This window comes from Lissotriton helveticus, chromosome 1_1, assembly GCF_964261635.1.
Source record: "Lissotriton helveticus chromosome 1_1, aLisHel1.1, whole genome shotgun sequence".
NCBI lineage: Eukaryota > Metazoa > Chordata > Amphibia > Caudata > Salamandridae > Lissotriton > Lissotriton helveticus.
Genome location: NC_136057.1, coordinates 1,428,827,708 through 1,428,852,815, shown reverse-complemented (window position 1 = coordinate 1,428,852,815; position 25,108 = coordinate 1,428,827,708). Strand labels below are relative to the sequence as shown.

Genomic DNA, 25,108 nt, shown 5'->3' with positions numbered 1-25,108 from the left:
CCCATTTCGTCTGGGTGGGCTCTATTGTTTTTATGTATGGACAACGTTTTAGTTCATTAAATCACACACAAGAGAAGATTTTGTACTTTACATATCATGAATGCATGCATTTCAAGGTGTTCTTACATGTGATAATGAAGAAAAGGGAAGAGAAATGAAAACGATTGCCATGGATCACACAATTAGGTCAGGTTGGGAAGCCGAGATGGATTTCAGGTTTTCTGGTTTCACCTTGTGCAATTCTATTTTATTCAAATCAATAATGCAGTTACTTCTATTTTTACACTTGACTCTGCCAAGGTAGTGATAGCAAGTAGATAAGGCTCACCACAAGGTGCAGTAGATGAGTAATGATTCAGATATAGCAAAAACAGTATTGTCTAATCTATGACTCTTCTAGAGACTTTTGGCTTAATTTAGAGAGCAGTGTTGAATGAGATCCTCAAAAAAGCTCCACCACTCACTGAGCCCACCATGTACATCCTTTACTTCCCCAACACCCACGTTACCTCCCCCCCACCTCTCCTTCCCCAAGCGTAGCCCCACTCCCCCTCAGCCATATCACAGACCATACTTTGTGGCCCCTCGGAAATGTTTGCTAGTACCCATGGACTATAGAAATGGTTAATCTTGATTTGCAAAAGTAAAACTTGAATTGAAAAAGTGATGTTCTGTCAGCATAGAGTTATCTGGCGACCCCAAGGCATGATGAGGTTGGGAAAGCACTCACAGTTTACATTACTAATGTACTGTTTTATGGTGATGATTGTCTTTTATAGAAAATTGTTTTATGCAGAAGTTTGTTGGTGCGATCACAGTAGGCAAGCGCATTGAAGAGGCATGTGCACCTGGAGTTGACTATGGTAAGTCCTCAAAAGCTGAGTAGTTGTTCATATTGACAGCATTTTAAGAAAACTAAGAAGAATTCCTAATACAAATTAAATAGCATAACTAAAGAGTAAATAGCTGCAGATATGCACACATGCTAGTAATAACACGTTAATGTGTTCAGGCATGTTTATTGTTTTATTTTATATGACTACTTAGCGCAGTAAAGCACCCAAGCATCAACAGGTGAGTGATTTTTTTTCAGCAAATATACTATGTTCTGTTATGTTATGTTAAATGTGATTTGTAGAGTGCACGTTCAGCAGGCAGTTTCTTGGCGCTGAGACAGGACAGCAGTTTGGCCAACCCCTGGAATTCCAACTTCTGGCCTCCACCATTAAGGAGTTCCCCTCTTCCAGTCAGCTTGGTAAAAAGTCTGGGAATCGTCATCAGTAATGACCTAACCATGAAGGCCCAGATCAGTTCAGTGGTGTCTGCATGCTTTTTCCATCACCGAACAATTCGGAAAATTAGTAGATTCCTTTCCACCGCAGCCCTGACCTAAGTGGTTCTTGCCCTAGTCATTTCTCGCATTGACTACTCGAACTCCCTATACACCGGCATACAGACCTATCAGTTACATCTGTTGTAACTAGTTCAGAATCAGGCAGCTAGGCGTATTTTCGGTCAGCCCAAGCACCGACATGTGCGCATTGTTGAAAAGCCTTTATTGGCTTCCTTTACCTCAACGCTGCACGTTTAAATTGGGCTGTACCATTTACAAAGCCCTCTCAGGACGAGGGCCGCCTTCATCGCTTCCAAAACACAGAGGTACATTCCAGCTTGTGACCTACACTCTTCAAATAAAAATCTGTTAGTTCCCCACAGTTTCAAACGAAAGAAATATAGAGGTCTTAGATATACGACCCTGACCCCCCAGTTCTGGAATATGCTCCACTCCAATCTGTGCACCACCGTCTCCTACACTGAGTTTAGAAAGGTACTTAAGACCTGGCTATTTACCCAAGTGTACAACCGAAGATTCATTCAATCTTATGTTACTTGAAAAGTCATTCTTACATCACCAATGAATGTATTTATGGATAAATGCAAATAACATAAAACAAACATGCATAAATACTAATGACAGTAACTAGCCATAATATCGAAAAACATATATAGAACTAGCTTACCCGTGGCGCGTTGCTGCGATCTCCGAAGAAAGGAAATTCAAGGAAACTCATTTTGATAACATTCAATTTACAATGCGTAATTTTGATTGAAACTTATTCATTTTAATATGGAAAACATTGCAAAGTGTCGTTTTAATTCTATTTATTTATTCGAGTGCTTGTAGATACACAATTTTTTGTTTTTCCGTCTGGTGCGTACATCAGTTTTGGAAAGATTATGAGGGCCCTGGGGGGCCAATATTAAAAAAATAAATTATGCCAGAAACCTTTGTGGGAGTGTACTCAACAACTTCCCAAAGTTTCCTGGCGATCGGATGAATGCTGTTTTAATTCTATTTATTTATTCGAGTGCTTGTGGATACATGATTTTTTTTTCCGTCTTGTGCGTACATCAGTATTAGAAAGTTTATGAGGGCCCTGGGGGGCCGATATTTAAAAAACATTTATGCCAGAAACCTTCGCGGGAGTGTACTCAACATTTCCCAAAGTTTCATGGCGATCGGATGAATGGTGTTTTAATTCTATTTATTTATTCGAGTGCTTGTGGATACAAGATTTGTTGTTTTTCCATCTTGTGCGTACATCAGTATTCGAAAGATTATGAGGGCCCTGGGGGGGCTGATATTTAAAAAAATGTTATGCCAGAATTCTTCGCGGGAGTGTACTCAACAACTTCCCAAAGGTTCATGGCGATCGGATGAATGGTGTAGTAATGCATAAAGGACAAACAGACAGACAGACAGACAGACATACTTCGTTTTTATATATATAGATGGACATAATAGCGAAGTAAATATATAGAATGGACAAAATATCGAATGGACACAATATAGTAGCTAAAAATATCGAATTAAAGGTAAGTAATATCATTGTCAAAATATAATATAGTCATTAAAAAATTTTAAAAAAAATGTTTTAAACATCTTTTTATTGAAAGAAAAACAGTTCCATCATAATACACACTCAGCAGCAGTGTAAGAGCAGAATTAGTTTACAGTGTACGAATCACATCAGTCCAATCATTAACGGTTATTGGGATGTTCCACCTCCAGTTCAATGTACCCTCCAGCCTAACTCCGGTCTTCTGTATATTTTAAATTTTTAATATCGAATTTTTTAAAGTGTTTTGTATGTTAGTATATGTGTGAAAAGTGTATATTATTTTTGTAATGTATGTTTAATTTATTTTAAGTAATACATTTTATGTTATTTAATTTTTGCGTAATTTAATTCTGTAGCGGGTTGTGAGTATATAGGGGACTAGGGTGGGAAGTAATGTAATTATATTAAATTAAATATTAATTTTTAGAAATTATTAAATATTTTTGATTTAGTTTTGCTTTTTAGTTCTGTAGCGGGTAGTGGGTTTATAGGGGAATAGGGTGGAAAGTAATTTAATTGTAATTAATTAAATATTTTTATTTATTTATTGGTATTCATTTTGAATTTATTGTAAATTAATTTTTAATTGGAAAATATGTTTTTTAATTGATTAATTGATAAATATGTTAATTGTATTATTTTATTTTCTGTAGTGGGTTGTGGGTTTATAGGGGAATGGGTTGGAAGTAATTTAATTGTAATTATTAACATATTAAAAATACTTTTTGTCTATTGATCATTAATTTACTGTTAATTAATTATTAATTGGTATTAATTTTATTATTAATTAGTTTTTGTTATTGAAAATGAATTAGTTGGTAATTATTTATGAATAGGTAATTACTTTTTAATAACTAATATTTATTTGTATTTCTAATTGATTAATTATGACTTTATATTAAATTGCTAATTAATTTTAATTAATTTTGTATTGGTATTGATATTTAATTTTTTTAAATTAATATATTAAATCATTACTTTCCCTACTGTTAAACTCACTGGAGTGGGAATAGTCATTTTTACCCCTACTCTATCCAACGCTTTCCCTACTGTTGCACTCTCTTGAGTGGGAATAGTAATTTTTACCCTCCCGCTATCCAACGCTTTCCCTACTGTTGCACTCACTGGAGTGGGAATAATAATTTTTACCCCTATGCTATCCAATGCTTTCCCTACTGTTGCACTCACTGGAGTGGGAATAGTCATTTTTACCCCTACGCTATCCAGCGCTTTCCCTACTGTTGCACTCTCTGGAGTGGGAATAGTAATTTTACCCTTCTGCTATCCAATGCTTTCCCTACTGTTGCACTCACTGGAGTGGGAATAGTCAATTTTACCCTCCCGCTATCCTACAGTAAAAATATTGTATATGAAAAAATTGGGACTTTCAGTTTGATGATATTTACTTTCTTGGCATTTTTTCAAATTTTTCTAATGTCATTAGTGGATCACTGACAAAATATAGAATGCCAAAATATCGACCTACTAAAATATAGTGGACAAAATATAGAATGCAAAAACATCTAATTCCTATCTGCAAACAGGTAAGTACAAAAATATCGAATCAAAAATATAGTTGTAAAAAATATACTTAGTGAAAATATCGAATTTTATTGAATGCCTTAAAAGTAATTTAAAACTAATGAAATAATAAATATAATTAACTAAAACATACTCAAAAATACTTAACTAAAATTAATAAATAATTATTGTGAGTTTAAAAAAAGAAACATACAATTGCATTTTTTAATATATATATATTACCTACTGGCGGTCGCCAGTAGGTATATATAGTTAGGATTTTTTCTCTATGGGTTTTTTGAAAATTCTATGTCTAATAACTTTGGCGTTTGTGGACGGAATTGGCTGAAATTATCTGGAAAATGGCACATTTTGTTTCTGAGCAGCCCCTGAAAATTGGGGGGGGGGTTCGTCCAGGGGGGGTCGAGAAAAAAGGGGGGTCCCAAAACGTGTTTTTAACATTGAGTTTTCCATAGGGCGGTTGGCCTCACTTTTAGCCCGAACGGCTGAATGGATTTGCACGAAACTTGGCAAAATTGTAGAGACTGGTAGCCCGATGTGCCTTTTGTAGGTCTCAATATATGTGCTCCAGTGGATTTTGAGAAATTAACGTTTAAAAAAAGATATATATCTGTAACAGCGGACCGGGCAGCGCTCCAGTTCGCGTACTTTTCGCGCAACGGAGCTTTGTGAAGTGAAGCTGATTGGTTCTCCGGCGTCTGTAAACATTCCAAACAGTCCGTAGCGGCCGCCATCTTGTCTCTCGGTAGGATCGAGAGACAAGCGGAGGCCAAACCGAAGGGGCAAATGACCATAAGGGGGCATAGTAGATCCTCCCTGACCGTTTAGGTTTGATGTGGAGGTTTTAAAAGGGCCCCGCGGGGCAAAAAAAATAAATAAATAATAATAATCGAACAGCTGAATGGATTTGCACGAAACTTGGCAAAATTGTAGGGACTGGTAGCCCGATGTGCCTTTGCTAGATCTCAATATATGTGCTCCAGTGGATTTTGAGAAATTAACGTTCAAAAAAAGATATATATCTGTAACAGCGCACCGCTTCGCGTACTTTTCGCGTTACGGAGCTTTGTGAAGTGAAGCTGATTGGCTCTCCGGTGTCTGTAAACATTCCAAACAGTCCGTAGCGGCCGCCATCTTGTCTCTCGGTAGGATCGAGAGACAAGAGGAGGCCAAAGCGAAGGGGCAAATGACCATAAGGGGGCATAGTAGATCCTCGCTGACCCCCTAGGTTTGATGTGGAGGTTTTAAAAGGGCCCCGCGGGGCAAAAAAGAAAAAATAATAATAATAATCGAACAGCTGAATGGATTTGCACGAAACTTGGTAAAATATTAGGGACTGGTAGCCCGATGTGCCTTTGCTAGGTCTCAATATATGTGCTTCAGTGCATTTTGAGAAATTAACGTTCAAAAACAAGATATATATCTGTAACAGCGCTCCGCTTCGCGGAGATAAAATTATATCTGTATTACCTAGCTGTTGCTAACACCAGTTAGCGACGGCTAGTAGGAGATAGCGACCATCTTGGGCCCCACTTTGCATGTGAGTGATATTTATCACTAATGACATGCAAAGTGGGCATGCCAAGATGTTAGCGACTGGAAACAGTCGCTAACATCGCTATCTCCTATTATCAACTTTTGGAAATATTCGAGATAAGCGCGAATATCTCCAAAAGCTAGCACCTGCCCTGAGCAGTTCTTAGCCATGTTATCCAATGGGAGGTGGATAACATGGCTAAGAGCATTAGCTCGGTAATGCATGAATATCGCTGAGTTTTCAGCGATATTAATGCATTGCGGTCGTTTTTTATCGTATTTGCGATAAACCTTGATAATAGCAAGGTTTATCTGCGATAATTTCTGACGGTAAAAAAATCGTTGCTAAGCATCGTTAGGGATAAATATCGCTTAACTTTGGTAATATGCCCCAACGTCTGTTAACGTTCGATTCGAAGGAAATCAGGAAGTGTTGAAAAACATTGTCTGCGCCATCTTGTCTTTTTTCAAATGCCACACTTTTGTCGTGCACGGCAGCCATTTTAGATGCCTTGACCAGACCCACTCTGTGCACGCTGTCGATCCTTAGCATGGCTCCCCACCCTCGCAAGCATCTCCCCCAGGCAGTGGTCACCCCCGCTCTCTGTCTTATGCATGGGTAATAAACCTCCCCCCATCTGCGCTGCTCTTCCCTGAGAATCACACCCTGTGCCCGCCCGACACCTCCCTTTCGCCCTATTCACTACCGCACCCTCTGACACTCCTTTTCCTCTGTGTCCGATTGTCCAGGCTGGTCCTAGGGTATCAGCTAGCCCTGCAGATGTAGTTTATGGCCACAGCTGTAAAGAATCACACCTCTTCAAAGGAGTTATAGTAGATCAAGGCCCACACTCGATGAGATCCGTCACAGCAGAAGCGTTGCTATTATCTGAAAACCATCCTGTATTGTGATTGGGGAGGGGACCGAGCCTGAAGCGGAAGATTCCAGGGATGACTCTTTGTACATCAAAGTTTTTACAATTATGTGTCACATTAAAAATATATAGCACTCCGACAAAGTAGTAAGATTATAAAACTTTAATAATTTATAAATATATACAAGAAAACAAAAATAGTAATAACATATAAACATTTTTAGGGAAAAACAACGAAGTAGCGGTCGGCTGTGCGAATAGTCCCAACGCAGCACAACGTCCAGATTTCCGGCGTGGGGCGTCGCGGGGGGTGGGTCATCAGTAGCAAACTGTTGTGCGAATAGTTCCAAGGCAGCAGAACGCGCTGAAATCTAGATGACACGAAAGTGATGTCTAGTAAGTTGCCAACCAGCAAATAACGGCGTGGGGCATCGCGGGGGGTGGGTCATCAGTAGCAAACTGTTGTGCGAATAGTTCCAAGGCAGCAGAACGATGGCACCAAGGTGATGTCCAGTAAGTTGCCGCACTGGTTTTGGTATCCTACAATGCTGCTCCGAATAACGGCGTGGGGCGCCCCGGGGGAGGCGGCGTGAACGGGCCTCTCTAAGGTGGAGTGTCATCTGTTGTAGTGGGGCGCCCCTTTACCGTTTCAGTTGCCATTCCGTCCGTTTTTGGTCCACTGTGTCAAAAGCCGCAATTCAGCTGAGTTGCGCCCACTCTTGCGGTGCAGCGATAGGCGGCTGTCACAGGACTCTCAAAATGGCGGCAGGCTGTTTCCTTTTTGGGCCTGGTCCACTGAAATGGCCCTGGGACACCTTGGAAATCGGACGCTTGTCTGCTAGGTCTTGGACCCCATTCTCGAAAGCGTCCCCTCCGCCTTGAGAATTCATCAAAAGTTTTGGGGGCCCCGACTCCTGCAGGCTTCTGGTGGGGAGCGGCTGCCATGATTGCTCGCGGAATGACCACGACGGAGCTACGAGATGGTGGTGCTCTCATGCTGACGCCAGCTTCAGTCTGAAACATCCAGAAACAAGGTGGGGCTTTCATCGTTTGGGAAAAAAAAAAGTTTTCATCCAATGAAAAGTGTTGTTTTTAGGTCATATGATCAAGCCTTCCATCATTAGGAAACCAAAAGTAAAATGAACCAATGAAAAGTTTTATAAACAAGTCACATGACCTGTTATGTGGCATAGGGTATAAAATGCGGAGAAAATACGTTGGCACGTGAGGCGGCATCAGTAGCGGACCGATGTGCGAATAGGCCGAAGGCAATACAACGCGCCAAGATCCGGATGGCACCGAGGTGGTGTCCAGCAAGTTGCAGCACTGGTGTGGCCATCCTACAATGCTGAAAGTCGGCGTGGGGCGCCCCGTTGGCCTGTGAGTTTGCGTCAGTAGCGGACCGATGTGCGAATAGGCCGAAGGCAGCACAACGCGCCAAGATCCGGATGGCACCGAGGTGGTGTCTAGTAAGTTGCCGCACTGGTGTGGCCATCCAACAATGCTGAAAGTCGGCGTGGGGCGCCCCGTTGGCCTGTGAGTTTGTGTCAGTAGCGGACCGATGTGCGAATAGGCCGAAGGCAGCACAACGCGCCAAGATCCGGATGGCACCGAGGTGGTGTCTAGTAAGTTGCCGCACTGGTGTGGCCATCCTACAATGCTGAAAGTCGGCGTGGGGCGCCCCGTTGGCCTGTGAGATGGCGTCAGTAGCGGACCGATGTGTGAATGGGGCCGAAGGCAGCGCAACAATATTTTCGGAATAGAAGACACCACTAGGCGCTGAGATGCCAAGATCCGGATGGCACCGAGGTGGTGTGTAGCAAGTTGCCGCACTGGTGTGGCCATCCTACAATGCTGAAAGTCGGCGTGGGGCGCCCCGTTGGCCTGTGAGTTTGCGTCAGTAGCGGACCGATGTGCGAATAGGCCGAAGGCAGCACAACGCGCCAAGATCCGGATGGCACCGAGGTGGTGTCTAGTAAGTTGTCGCACTTCTGTGGCCATCCTACAATGTTGAAAGTCGGCGTGGGGCGCCCCGTTGGCCTGTGAGATGGTGTCAGTAGCGGACCGATGTGCGAATGGGGCCAAAGGCAGCGCAACAATATTTTCTGATTTGAAGACACCACAAGGCGCTGAGATGCCAAGATCCGGATGGCACCGAGGTGGTGTCTAGCAAGTTGTGGCACTGGTGTGGCCATCGTACAATGGTAAAAGTCGGCGTGGGGCGCCCTGTTGGCCTGTGAGATGGTGTCAGTAGCGGACTGATGTGCGAATGGGGCCAAAGGCAGCGCAACAATATTTTCTGACTGACACCACAAGGCGCTGAGATGCCAAGATCCGGATGGCACCGAGGTGATGTCTAAGTTGCGGACTGATGTGCGAATGGGGCCAAAGGCAGCGTAACAATATTTTCTGTATGGAAGATACCACTAGGCGTTGAGATGCCAAGATTCGGATGGCACCGAGGTGATGTCTAGCAAGTTGCTGTACTGGTGTGGTCATCCTACAATGCTGAAACTCGGCGTGGGTCGCCCCATTAGCCTGTGAGATGGCGTCAGTAGCGGACCGATGTGCGAATAGGCCGAAGGCAGCACAACGCGCCAAGATCCGGATGTCACCGTGGTGGTTTCATAGTTGAGAGGCACTTCATCTGCAGTGGGGCGCCGAGATCCGGATGGCACCGAGGTGATGTCTAGCAAGTTGCTGTACTGGTGTGGTCATCCTACAATGCTGAAAGTCGGCGTGGGGCGCCCCATTAGCCTGTGAGATGGCGTCAGTAGCGGACTGATGTGCGAATGGGGCCAAAGGCAGCGCAACAATATTTTCTGAAGAGAAGACACCAAAAGGCGCTGACATTCCAAGATCCGGATGGCACCGAGGTGGTGTCTAGCAAGCTATGCAGTTGAGTTGTGTGCGCACTTGCGGCGAATAGGTCGAAGGCAGCATAACAATGTTTTCTGAATAGAAGACACCACAAGGCGTTGAGATTCGGTTACCACCGAGGTGATGTCTAGCAAGTTGCCGCACTGGTGTGGCCATCCTACAATACTGCTCCGAATAACGGCGTGGGGTGCCCGAAGGGGGGGGGGGGGAGGCGGCGTGAATGGGCCTTTCTAGGTGGAGGCTCGTCTGCTGTAGTGGGGCGCCCCTTTACCGTTTCAGTTGCCATTCAGCTGAGTTTCGGCTGCTCTTGATGCTACAGCGACAGGCGGCTGCAAGAGGACTCTCAAAATGGCGGCCTGTTCTTTGGATTTGGGCCTGGTCCACTAAAATGGCCCTGAGACACCTTAGAACTCGGACGCTCGATTTTTTTTCCTTTCCTGTACATGCAAAAAAAGGTAAATGCCCGGTACGTTACACGCTTCATCTGCCACGATGAACTCTCCAGAGGAACCGAAAAAAAATATAGTTGTGGTAACTATACCATGCATCGTCATATGGAGAGGTGGCACCAATTAATTATAGTGCTGCATAAAAGAGAGATTTGGAGGAGAACCCCTGACCTGCTAGTACATTCATCAAAGAAGTGGCACTGAGAGCTTCAGAGGCAAGGGAAACGGTCCCAAATATTTAGAAGAACTTTGGAAAGATTAAAATGACATGTTTAGATTGTGGCAAATTAATTTCATGTGGACAGATGAGTGTTACTCTAATAAATACAGCATATGAACATCATCATAGTCGATGGTTGGTAGAGACATTTTGACTATATCCTGGACCTGCCCGTCCTCGCCCAAAATGGCGCCGGAATAAATGGGACTCGTAACTCCTTGTTGTGTACTGGTTGCAGAACCTTGAAATCACGAGATACGTATGCAGTTTTGAAGCACATGGCGGGCGGGGACGAGAATTGATTGAATATTTCGACATCCCTATTGATATTAAGTTCTGATGTGTTATTGATTACTGTACTGTTGAAAGTTCGAATTAACGTCACCCATGGTACTTGCCCGCAAATGTATATCTAGATAATTTTATTGTAACTGGCCCTGTCGTATTTTAATTATAAAATGTACGTCCACCGATTCCGTAACTGTTAGACACCTTAGTTCTTCCAACCTAATGGCCCGCCCGTTACGTTCCTCTACAGTGTAAATGTCTATTCATCATATATATACAGTTTGCTCCGTGGCAGGCCCACGTGGTTATAGGCTCGTATTTGTATAATGAAATTTTCACAATAAAGGTTTTTAAAAGAAAACATGGTAGTAGTATATACATTGGTAAAGTTTTTAATAATAGTCACTGTTTTAGAATCATTAAAAGGCAAGTGAAATAAAGCAGACCAATTACATGAAGGGTAAAAGGTATAATACGAAGGAACGCAGTAAAGATAAATGGTCAAGGGCTGTTGTGTTTTCTATTCCTGCAACATAAAGTGATCGATAAGAATCTCATATTCAGGCGTATCGGCGACTAAGACAGCAGGTCGACCCTCTTTTGCTCAACGGCTCCGTCATGGGACGAAGAAACGCTCTTTTTCTCGAAAAAAGAATATATTTTACTTGCAGGACAGTTGTAAAATTTCCGGGAAAGTACATTAGCCTGGAACATTATAACATATATTTAAGAAAAAATAATGTTCGGAAGTAATGAAAAGCGTAATTTTTAGGTCATATGACCAAGCCTTTCATCATTACAATAAGAAAAGTAAAATGAACCAATGAAAAGTTTTATTAACAAGTCACATGACTTGTTATGCTTACGTTACGCGCTGCGCGCCCCGGATGACTTCCGGATGCCCTAACGCGGCGCGTCATATGACGCATTACGCGACAACGCAGGTCCAGAATATAGTCAAAATGTCTCCACCAACCAGCGGTCGGAACACAACCCCTTTCAGCAGGCTAAATAGTTCTGTTAAATGACAACAGAAGGGACAGGCAACAAGAACCATCAGTCAAAGAGGGGAGGGCTAGTTCTTCTCTACCGGGTTACATTGGGGCGCTACCGGAACTGATCGAATTGGTAGTCTACAGTGTTTCTGGATGTTTCAGACTGAAGCTGGGGTTAGCATGAGAGCAGCACCATTTCGTAGCTCCGTCGTGGCCATTCCGCAACCAATCATGGCAGCCGCTCTTTATCGTTATTTTGGGCGGGGTGGGTGGCGGAGCCGAGCTGTTTTGCAGCCATCATTGTGTGGAGTTCAGTTCATCTCACTAGTTTTGTATTTGTCATGAGGGGTTGTTCCTAATGTTTCTATTTTAGCGAGGTCAAAAAGAGATCCCATTAGTGGCCTACTGATTTTGCTCGATTCCTTTTCTTTTTTTTTACACGATTTTTCGTTATCTGCAAAGACTAAACAGAGTATTGCGACTCTGTGTTTGTTTGTAAATAGAGAATGAACCAAAGAGAACTAATTCTAAAACAGTAAATACTTGGATAACAATCAATCAAATGGAGAGAGAAGCAGGCACGACGGATTACAACGGGGGCAAAGGCCTGCGTTAACTACCTTTCACTATCTGCAAAGAGAGAGTACTCCTAATAGAAATGAGGGGGGGGGCACCATTCAAAGCAGATCAGTGTGCATAAACACGAAAATGTTTTCACTTACCACGTACTTGACATTCGACAGCTTATGATATTTGCTATTAAAAAACCATTGAAATTCACTGAAAAAACCATAGGTTATAGACCATATATAGTTAGGAATTAGCATTTACAAAACCTTGAAAATTCACTGAAAAAACCATAGGTTATAGACCATATATAGTTAGGAATTAGCATTTAAAAAACCTTATTTTACTCACACAAAACCATTGAAATTCCATATATAGTTAGTTGCACTAACTATATATCGCGCACCCGCAATCCACTGCTGATCATGTCACATATTACATCATTCATGACATGGTCAGTGACATCACTGATGACATCACTGATGACATCTCAAATGACATCACTGATGACATCACTGATGACATCTCAAATGACATCACTGATGACATCACTGATGACATCTCAAATGACATCACTGATGACATCACTGATGACATCTCATTTGACATTACTGATCACATCACTGATGACATCATTCATGTGATAATACGATGAACCTCTTCAGACTCTAATATAACCTTAGATACACTCAGTGTAAACAGACACTCATAGACTGTCACTCATCCATGGAGTTACTCAGACACTTAGTCAGTCATGCAAAGAATCAATCACACCTCCATTTCCTCAACTATACAGTTATACACACCTTACTTATTCAAATATATACTAAAACATATTTACTCACTTATACAATCCTGGATACAAGTTCACAATGATCCATACAGCCACTCACACATTCACTGGCTCTTATGCACAGTTATTTATATATGTCAACTCTCACATGTACTGTGTTTTACATATGTACTTACTTTGACATGTAGCACTGAGATATCCATTCACTCACAATACACTCATGCACACAGTCAACCGCCCATACAGCTGTTTCCACATGCACTTTTGAACCCATACATCTAGTCAATCAACTGCTCACACATCTATGCAGAGAGTCATACACCTCCCAGCCACCCACACACACACTCAGTCTCCCATACAAATGCTTGGGCAACCAATCAATAACCCATACAGTTAATCATATAGCTAATGATCAACACATGCAGCAGTTTACAGAACAACAGACATAATGATGCACAAATTAAGACAGTTTAGTCACTAACCCATGCACTCAGTGAGACACATTTAATCAGTCACTCATACAGTCAGCCATGCCCCTACTAAATCCTTCATCAAGACAGTTATACATCCACTCATTCTTCAATATGTAAGACATATTTTAACTTTACAGAATTATACAGTCACTGGATGTAGTCATCAGTGATGTCATTTGAGATGTCATCAGTGATGTCATCAGTGATGTCATTTGAGATGTCATCAGTGATGTCATCAGTGATGTCACTGACCATGTCATGAATGATGTAATATGTGACATGATCAGCAGTGGATTGCGGGTGCGCGATATATAGTTAGTGCAACTAACTATATATGGAATTTCAATGGTTTTGTGTGAGTAAAATAAGGTTTTTTAAATGCTAATTCCTAACTATATATGGTCTATAACCTATGGTTTTTTCAGTGAATTTTCAAGGTTTTGTAAATGCTAATTCCTAACTATATATGGTCTATAACCTATGTTTTTTTCAGTGAATATATATATATATATATATATTCACTGAAAAAACCATAGGTTATAGACCATATATAGTTAGGAATTAGCATTTAAAAAACCTTATTTTACTCACACAAAACCATTGAAATTCCATATATAGTTAGTTGCACTAACTATATATCGCGCACCCGCAATCCACTGCTGATCATGTCACATATTACATCATTCATGACATGGTCAGTGACATCACTGATGACATCACTGATGACATCTCAAATGACATCACTGATGACATCACTGATGACAACATCCAGTGACTATGTTTCTGTAAAGTTAAAATATGTCTTACATATTGAAGAATGAGTGGATGTATAAGTGTCTGGATGAAGGATTTAGTAGGTGCATGCCTGACTGTATGAGTGAGTGATTAAATGTGTCTCACTGAGTGCATGGGTTAGTGACTAAACTGTCTTAATTTGTGCATCATTATGTCTGTTGTTCTGTAAACTGCTGCATGTGTTGATCAGTAGCTATATGAGTAACTATATGGGTTATTGATTGGTTGCCCAAGTATTTGTATGGGAGACTGAGTGTGTGTGTGGGTGGCTGGGAGGTGTATGACTCTGTGCATAGATGTGTGAGCAGTTGATTCACTAGATGTATGGGTTCAAAAGTGCATGTGGAAACAGCTGTATGGGCGGTTGACTGTGTGCATGAGTGTATTGGTGAGTGAATGGATATCTCAGTGCTGCATGTCAAAGTAAGTACATATGTAAAACACAGTACATGTGAGAGTTGACATATATAAATAACTATGCATAAGAGCCAGTGAATGTGTGAGTGGCTGTATGGATCACTGTGAACTTGTATCAGGGATTGTATAATAGAGTAAATATGTGTTAGTATATGTTTGAATAAGTAAGGTGTGTATAACTGTATAGTTGAGGAAATGGAGGTGTGATTGATTCTTTGCATGACTGACTAGGTGTGTGAGTAACTCCATGGATGAGTGACAGTCTGTGAGTGTCTGTTTACACTGAGTGTATCTAAGGTTATATTAGAGTCTGAAGAGGTTCATCGTATTATCACATGAATGATGTCATCAGTGATGTGATCAGTAATGTCAAATGAGATGTCATCAGTGATGTCATCAGTGATGTCATTTGAGATGTCATCAGTGATGTCATCAGTGATGTCATTTGAGATGTCATCAGTGATGTCATCAGTGATGTCATTTGAGATGTCATCAGTGATGTCATCAGTGATGTCACTGACCATGTCATGAATGATGTAATATGTGACATGATCAGCAGTGGATTGCGGGTGCGCGATATATAGTTAGTGCAACTAACTATATATGGAATTTCAATGGTTTTGTGTGAGTAAAATAAGGTTTTTTAAATGCTAATTCCTAACTATATATGGTCTATAACCTATGGTTTTTTCAGTGAATTTTCAAGGTTTTGTAAATGCTAATTCCTAACTATATATGGTCTATAACCTATGGTTTTTTCAGTGAATTTCAATGGTTTTTTAATAGCAAATATCATAAGCTGTCGAATGTCAAGTACGTGGTAAGTGAAAACATTTTCGTGTTTATGCACACTGATCTGCTTTGAATGGTGCCCCCCCCCTCATTTCTATTAGGAGTACTCTCTCTTTGCAGATAGTGAAAGGTAGTTAACGCAGGCCTTTGCCCCCGTTGTAATCCGTCGTGCCTGCTTCTCTCTACATTTGATTGATTGTTATCCAAGTATTTACTGTTTTAGAATTAGTTCTCTTTGGTTCATTCTCTATTTACAAACAAACACAGAGTCGCAATACTCTGTTTAGTCTTTGCAGATAACGAAAAATCGTGTAAAAAAAAAAGAAAAGGAATCGAGTAAAATCAGTAGGCCACTAATGGGATCTCTTTTTGACCTCGCTAAAATAGAAACATTAGGAACAACCCCTCATGACAAATACAAAACTAGTGAGATGAACTGAACTCCACACAATGATGGCTGCAAAACAGCTCGGCTCCGCCACCCACCCCGCCCAAAATAACGATAAAGAGCGGCTGCCATGATTGGTTGCGGAATGGCCACAACGGAGCTACGAAATGGTGCTGCTCTCATGCTAACCCCAGCTTCAGTCTGAAACATCCAGAAACACTGTAGACTACCAATTCGATCAGTTCCGGTAGCGCCCCAATGTAACCCGGTAGAGAAGAACTAGCCCTCCCCTCTTTGACTGATGGTTCTTGTTGCCTGTCCCTTCTGTTGTCATTTAACAGAACTATTTAGCCTGCTGAAAGGGGTTGTGTTTCGACCGCTGGTTGGTGGAGACATTTTGACTATATTCTGGACCTGCGTTGTCGCGTAATGCGTCATATGACGCGCCGCGTTAGCGCATCCGGAAGTCATCCGGGGCGCGCAGCGCGTAACGTAAGCATAACAAGTCATGTGACTTGTTAATAAAACTTTTCATTGGTTCATTTTACTTTTCTTATTGTAATGATGAAAGGCTTGGTCATATCACCTAAAAATTACGCTTTTAATTACTTCCGAACATTATTTTTTCTTAAATATATGTTATAATGTTCCAGGCTAATGTACTTTCCCGGAAATTTTACAACTGTCCTGCAAGTAAAATATATTCTTTTTTCGAGAAAAAGAGCGTTTCTTCGTCCCATGACGGAGCCGTTGAGCAAAAGAGGGTCGACCTGCTGTCTTAGTCGCCGATACGCCTGAATATGAGATTCTTATCGATCACTTTATGTTGCAGGAATAGAAAACACAACAGCCCTTGACCATTTATCTTTACTGCGTTCCTTCGTATTATACCTTTTACCCTTCATGTAATTGGTCTGCTTTATTTCACTTGCCTTTTAATGATTCTAAAACAGTGACTATTATTAAAAACTTTACCAATGTATATACTACTACCATGTTTTCTTTTAAAAACCTTTATTGTGAAAATTTCATTATACAAATACGAGCCTATAACCACGTGGGCCTGCCACGGAGCAAACTGTAATCGTATATGATGAATAGACATTTACACTGTAGAGGAACGTAACGGGCGGGCCATTAGGTTGCAAGAACTAAGGTGTCTAACAGTTACGGAATCGGTGGACGTACATTTTATAATTAAAATACGACAGGGCCAGTTACAATAAAATTATCTAGATATACATTTGCGGGCAAGTACCATGGGTGACGTTAATTCGAATTTTCAACAGTACAGTAATCAATAACACATCAGAACTTAATATCAATAGGGATGTCGAAATATTCAATCAATTCTCGTCCCCGCCCGCCATGTGCTTCAAAACTGCATACGTATCTCGTGATTTCAAGGTTCTGCAACCAGTACACAACAAGGAGTTACGAGTCCCATTTATTCCGGCGCCATTTTGGGCGAGGACGGGCAGGTCCAGGATATAGTCAAAATGTCTCTACCAACCATCGACTATGATGATGTTCATATGCTGTATTTATTAGAGTAACACTCATCTGTCCACATGAAATTAATTTACCACAATCTAAACATGTCATTTTAATCTTTCCAAAGTTCTTCTAAATATTTGGGACCGTTTCCCTTGCCTCTGAAGCTCTCAGTGTCACTTCTTTGATGAATGTACTAGCAGGTCAGGGGTTCTCCTCCAAATCTCTCTTTTATGCAGCACTATAATTAATTGGTGCCACCTCTCCATATGACGATGCATGGTATAGTTACCACAACTATATTTTTTTTCGGTTCCTCTGGAGAGTTCATCGTGGCAGATGAAGCGTGTAACGTACCGGGCATTTACCTTTTTTTGCATGTACAGGAAAGGAAAAAAAAATCGAGCGTCCGAGTTCTAAGGTGTCCCAGGGCCATTTTAGTGGACCAGGCCCAAATCCAAAGAACAGGCCGCCATTTTGAGAGTCCTCTTGCAGCCGCCTGTCGCTGTAGCATCAAGAGCAGCCGAAACTCAGCTGAATGGCAACTGAAACGGTAAAGGGGCGCCCCACTACATTTCAGCATTGTAGGATGACCACACCAGTACAGCAACTTGCTAGACATCACCTCGGTGCCATCCGGATCTCGGCGCCCCACTGCAGATGAAGTGCCTCTCAACTATGAAACCACCACGGTGACATCCGGATCTTGGCGCGTTGTGCTGCCTTCGGCCTATTGGCACATCGGTCCGCTACTGACGCCATCTCACAGGCTAATGGGGCGACCCACGCCGAGTTTCAGCATTGTAGGATGACCACACCAGTACAGCAACTTGCTGGACATCACCTCGGTGCCATCCGAATCTTGGCATCTCAACGCCTAGTGGTATCTTCCATACAGAAAATATTGTTACGCTGCCTTTGGCCCCATTCGCACATCAGTCCGCAACTTAGACATCACCTCGGTGCCATCCGGATCTTGGCATCTCAGCGCCTTGTGGTGTCAGTCAGAAAATATTGTTGCGCTGCCTTTGGCCCCATTCGCACATCAGTCCGCTACTGACACCATCTCACAGGCCAATAGGGCGCCCCACGCCGACTTTTACCATTGTACGATGGCCACACCAGTGGCACAACTTGCTAGACATCACCTCGGTGCCATCCGAATCTTGGCATCTCAACGCCTAGTGGTATCTTCCATACAGAAAATCTTGTTACGCTACCTTTGGCCCCATTCGCACATCGGTCCGCAACTTAGACATCACCTCGGTGCCATCCGGATCTTGGCATCTCAGCGCCTTGTGGTGTATTCTCTTCAGAAAATATTGTTGCGCTGCCTTTGGCCCCATTCGCACATCGGTCCGCAACTTAGACATCACCTCGGTGCCATCCGGATCTTGGCATCTCAGCGCCTTGTGGTGTCTTCTACTCCGAAAATATTGTAGAAAATATTGTTGCGCTGCCTTTGGCCCCATTCACACATCAGTCCGCTACTGACACCATCTCACAGGCCAACAGGGCGCCCCACGCCGACTTTTACCATTGTACGATGGCCACACCAGTGCCACAACTTGCTAGACACCACCTCGGTGCCATCCGGATCTTGGCATCTCAGCGCCTTGTGGTGTCTTCAAATCAGAAAATATTGTTGCGCTGCCTTTGGCCCCATTCGCACATCGGTCCGCTACTGACGCCATCTCACAGGCCAACGGGGCGCCCCACGCCGACTTTCAACATTGTAGGATGGCCACAGAAGTGCGACAACTTACTAGACACCACCTCGGTGCCATCCGGATCTTGGCGCGTTGTGCTGCCTTCGGCCTATTCGCACATCGGTCCGCTACTGACGCAAACTCACAGGCCAACGGGGCGCCCCACGCCGACTTTCAGCATTGTAGGATGGCCACACCAGTGCGGCAACTTGCTACACACCACCTCGGTGCCATCCGGATCTTGGCATCTCAGCGCCTAGTGGTGTCTTCTATTCCGAAAATATTGTTACGCTGCCTTCGGCCCCATTCACACATCGGTCCGCTACTGACGCCATCTCACAGGCCAACGGGGCGCCCCACGCCGACTTTCAGCATTGTAGGATGGCCACACCAGTGCGGCAACTTACTAGACACCACCTCGGTGCCATCCGGATCTTGGCGCGTTGTGCTGCCTTCGGCCTATTCGCACATCGGTCCGCTACTGACGCAAACTCACAGGCCAACGGGGCGCCCCACGCCGACTTTCAGCATTGTTGGATGGCCACACCAGTGCGGCAACTTACTAGACACCACCTCGGTGCCATCCGTATCTTGGCGCGTTGTGCTGCCTTCGGCCTATTCGCACATCGGTCCGCTACTGACGCAAACTCACAGGCCAACGGGGCGCCCCACGCCGACTTTCTGCATTGTAGGATGGCCACACCAGTGCACCTTACTAGACACCACCTCGGTGCCATCCGGATCTTGGCGCGTAGTGAATCTGCAGCAGCTGCAAATAAGCTTCAGACAGTGTTACAACCGCTGCTCAGAACTCTCAACTATGACACCACCTCGGTGCCATCCGGATCTTGGCGCGTTGTATTGCCTTCGGCCTATTCGCACATCGGTCCGCTACTGACGCCGCCTCACGTGCCAACGTATTTTCTCCGCATTTTATACCCTATGCCGCATAACAGGTCATGTGACTTGTTTATAAAACTTTTCATTGGTTCATTTTACTTTTGGTTTCCTAATGATGGAAGGCTTGATCATGTGACCTAAAAACAACACTTTTCATTGGATGAAAACTTTTTTTTTTCCCAAACGATGAAAGCCCCACCTTGTTTCTGGATGTTTCAGACTGAAGCTGGCGTCAGCATGAGAGCACCACCATCTCGTAGCTCAGTCGTGGTCATTCCGCGAGCAATCATGGCAGCCGCTCCCCACCAGAAGCCTGCAGGAGTCGGAGCCCCCAAAACTTTTGATGAATTCTCAAGGCGGAGGGGACGCTTTCGAGAATGGGGTCCAAGACCTAGCAGACAAGCGTCCGATTTCCAAGGTGTCCCAGGGCCATTTCAGTGGACCAGGCCCAAAAAGGAAACAGCCTGCCGCCATTTTGAGAGTCCTGTGACAGCCGCCTATCGCTGCACCGCAAGAGTGGGCGCAACTCAGCTGAATTGCGGCTTTTGACACAGTGGACCAAAAACGGATGGAATGGCAACTGAAACGGTAAAGGGGCGCCCCACTACAACAGATGACACTCCACCTGGAGAGGCCCGTTCACGCCGCCTCCCCCGGGGCGCCCCACGCCGTTATTCGGAGCAGCATTGTAGGATACCAAAACCAGTGCGGCAACTTACTGGACATCACCTTGGTGCCATCGTTCTGCTGCCTTGGAACTATTCGCGCAACAGTTTGCTACTGATGACCCACCCCCCGCGACGCCCCATGCCGTTATTTGCTGGGTGGCAACTTACTAGACATCACTTTCGTGTCATCTAGATTTCAGCGCGTTCTGCTGCCTTGGAACTATTCGCACAACAGTTTGCTACTGATGACCCACCCCCCGCGACGCCCCACGCCGGAAATCTGGACGTTGTGCTGCGTTGGGACTATTCGCACAGCCGACCGCTACTTCGTTGTTTTTCCCTAAAAATGTTTATATGTTATTACTATTTTTGTTTTCTTGTATATATTTATAAATTATTAAAGTTTTATAATCTTACTACTTTGTCGGAGTGCTATATATTTTTAATGTGACACATAATTGTAAAAACTTTGATGTACAAAGAGTCATCCCTGGAATCTTCCGCTTCAGGCTCGGTCCCCTCCCCAATCACAATACAGGATGGTTTTCAGATAATAGCAACGCTTCTGCTGTGACGGATCTCATCGAGTGTGGGCCTTGATCTACTATAACTCCTTTGAAGAGGGGTGATTCTTTACAGCTGTGGCCATAAACTACATCTGCAGGGCTAGCTGATACCCTAGGACCAGCCTGGACAATCGGACACAGAGGAAAAGGAGTGTCAGAGGGTGCGGTAGTGAATAGGGCGAAAGGGAGGTGTCGGGCGGGCACAGGGTGTGATTCTCAGGGAAGAGCAGCGCAGATGGGGGGAGGTTTATTACCCATGCATAAGACAGAGAGCGGGGGTGACCACTGCCTGGGGGAGATTCTTGCGAGGGTGGGGAGCCATGCTAAGGATCGACAGCGTGTACAGAGTGGGTCTGGTCAAGGCATCTAAAATGGCTGCCGTGCACGACAAAAGTGTGGCATTTGAAAAAAGACAAGATGGCGCAGACAATGTTTTTCAACACTTCCTGATTTCCTTCGAATCGAACGTTAACAGACGTTGGGGCATATTACCAAAGTTAAGCGATATTTATCCCTAACGATGCTTAGCAACGATTTTTTTACCGTCAGAAATTATCGCAGATAAACCTTGCTATTATCAAGGTTTATCGCAAATACGATAAAAAACGACCGCAATGCATTAATATCGCTGAAAACTCAGCGATATTCATGCATTACCGAGCTAATGCTCTTAGCCATGTTATCCACCTCCCATTGGATAACATGGCTAAGAACTGCTCAGGGCAGGTGGTAGCTTTTGGAGATATTCGCGCTTATCTCGAATATTTCCAAAAGTTGATAATAGGAGATAGCGATGTTAGCGACTGTTTCCAGTCGCTAACATCTTGGCATGCCCACTTTGCATGTCATTAGTGATAAATATCACTCACATGCAAAGTGGGGCCCAAGATGGTCGCTATCTTCTACTAGCCGTCGCTAACTGGTGTTAGCAACAGCTAGGTAATACACATATAATTTTATCTCCGCGAAGCGGAGCGCTGTTACAGATATATATCTTGTTTTTGAACGTTAATTTCTCAAAATGCACTGAAGCACATATATTGAGACCTAGCAACGGCACATCGGGCTACCAGTCCCTACAATTTTGCCAAGTTTCGTGCAAATCCATTCAGCTGTTCGATCCTACCGAGAGACAAGATGGCGGCCGCTACGGACTGTTTGGAATGTTTACAGACACCGGAGAGCCAATCAGCTTCGCTTCGCAAAGCTCCGTAACGCGAAAAGTACGCGAAGCGGTGCGCTGTTACAGATATATATCTTTTTTTTAACGTTAATTTCTCAAAATCCACTGGAGCACATATATTGAGATCTAGCAAAGGCACATCGGGCTACCAGTCCCTACAATTTTGCCAAGTTTCGTGCAAATCCATTCAGCTGTTCGATTATTATTATTTTTATTTTTTTTTGCCCCGCGGGGCCCTTTTAAAACCTCCACATCAAACCTAAACGGTCAGGGAGGATCTACTATGCCCCCTTATGGTCATTTGCCCCTTCGGTTTGGCCTCTGCTTGTCTCTCGATCCTACCGAGAGACAAGATGGCGGCCGCTACGGGCTGTTTGGAATGTTTACAGACGCCGGAGAACCAATCAGCTTCGCTTCACAAAGCTCCGTTGCGCGAAAAGTACGCGTACTGGAGCGCTGCCCGGTCCGCTGTTACAGATATATATCTTTTTTTAAACGTTAATTTCTCAAAATCCACTGTAGCACATATATTGAGACCTACAAAAGGCACATCGGGCTACCAGTCCCTACAATTTTGCCAAGTTTTGTGGAAATCCATTCAGCCGTTCGGGCTAAAAGTGAGGCCAACCGCCCTATGGAAAACTCAATGTTAAAAACACGTTTTGGGACCCCCCTTTTTTCTCGGCCCCCCCTTGAAGAACCCCCCCCAAATTTCCAGGGGCTGCTCGGAAACAAAATGTTCCATTTTCCAGATAATTTCAGCCAATTCCGTCCACAAACGCCAAAGTTATTAGACATAGAATTTTCAAAAATCCCATAGAGAAAAAATCCTAACTATATATACCTACTGGCGACCGCCAGTAGGTAATATATATATATATATATATATATATATATATATATATATATATTTATGCTCCAAGTCTGCCCACGCAGTGAGAAGCACTCTGACACCGACACTGGCTTCAAGCCCTTTATTGGTACAGGTACGATGAGCCTGCTGATTCCTTAAGCAGCTGTACACCACATACGCCTGACGCGTTTCGAAGATACAAACTTCTTTCTCAAAGGCTGGTGGTAGTAAAACAGGTAAGCACAGTCTGGGTCCTGACCACACCCTTAATATAATAAGAATTCAGGGGACCGCTGGAGCTGTGATTCTACAGTTCTGCTATGTGGGACGTGGACACAAGGATAAAGATACGCTCGCCTGCTGAGGCTCATTCATGGGCTTGCAATCTACCGGCAGTACATTTGTCACTTTCAAATGGAACAATTTTCCACTGGGACTTCCACTCCCATAACACTCTGCGCTGTCTCATAACGAGCTATCCATCACGTGATGTGCAATTTGGTGTATTTAGGGTGTGGTCAGGACCCAGACTGTGCTTACCTGTTTTACTACCACCAGCCTTTGAGAAAGAAGTTTGTATCTTCGAAATGCGTCAGGCGTATGTGGTGTACATCTGCTTAAGGAATCAGCAGGCTTATCGTACCTGTACGAATAAAGGGCTTGAAGCCAGTGCCGGTGTCAGAGTGCTTCTCGCTGCGTGGGCAGACTTGGAGCCCTCCCGCCGAGAAGCACCACCCCGCGAATTCAGGGGCCGCTGGAGCTGTGATTCTACAGTTCTGCTACGTGGGACGTGGACACAAGGATAAAGATACGCTCGCCTGCTGAGGCTCATTCATGGGCTTGCAATCTACCGGCAGTACATTTGTCACTTTCAAATGGAACAATTTTCCATCCACTGGGACTTCCACTCCCATAACACTCTGCGCTGTCTCATAACGAGCTATCCATCACGTGATGTGCAATTTGGTGTATTTAGGGTGTGGTCAGGACCCAGACTGTGCTTACCTGTTTTACTACCACCAGCCTTTGAGAAAGAAGTTTGTATCTTCGAAACGCGTCAGGCGTATGTGGTGTACAGCTGCTTAAGGAATCAGCAGGCTTATCGTACCTGTACTAATAAAGGGCTTGAAGCCAGTGCCGGTGTCAGAGTGCTTCTCACAGCGTGGGCAGACTTGGAGCATAAGATTTTGGCGGCAGCCCTGCCGCCGAGAAGCACCACCCCGCGAATTCAGGGGACCGCTGGAGCTGTGATTCTACAGTTCTGCTACGTGGGACGTGGACACAAGGATAAAGATACGCTCGCCTGCTGAGGCTCATTCATGGGCTTGCAATCTACCGGCAGAACATTTGTCACTTTCAAATGGAACAATTTTCCACTGGGACTTCCACTCCCATAACACTCTGCGCTGTCTCATAACGAGCTATCCATCACATGATGTGCAATTTGGTGTATTTAGGGTGTGGTCAGGACCCAGACTGTGCTTACCTGTTTTACCTCCACCAGCCTTTGAGAAAGAAGTTTGTATCTTCGAAACGCATCAGGCGTATGTGGTGTACAGCTGCTTAAGGAATCAGCAGGCTTATCGTACCTGTACCAATAAAGGGCTTGAAGCCAGTGCCAGAGTGCTTCTCACTGCGTGGGCAGACTTGGAGCATAAAATATATATATATATATATATATATATATATATATATATATATATATATATATATATATATATATATATATATTAACGTAATATTAATAAAAACATATACAATATTTGTCTCACTTTTGCCTGACCAACAAGCATGTATTTTTGCTCCCCACTGTCACTTATGC

General features: G+C 43.7%; 1 protein-coding gene across 1 annotated transcript in view; it reads left to right on the top strand.

Annotated features, from left to right (window-relative positions):
* The window catches only part of LOC144764166 (A.superbus venom factor 1-like), a 1,132,054-nt gene that overhangs the window by 977,262 nt on the left and 129,684 nt on the right, over positions 1-25,108 (top strand). Inside the window, exon 38 of the mRNA XM_078650288.1 lies at positions 780-863. Coding sequence (XP_078506414.1) covers positions 780-863 — 84 coding nt within the window. The remainder of the gene's footprint in view (positions 1-779; positions 864-25,108) is intronic.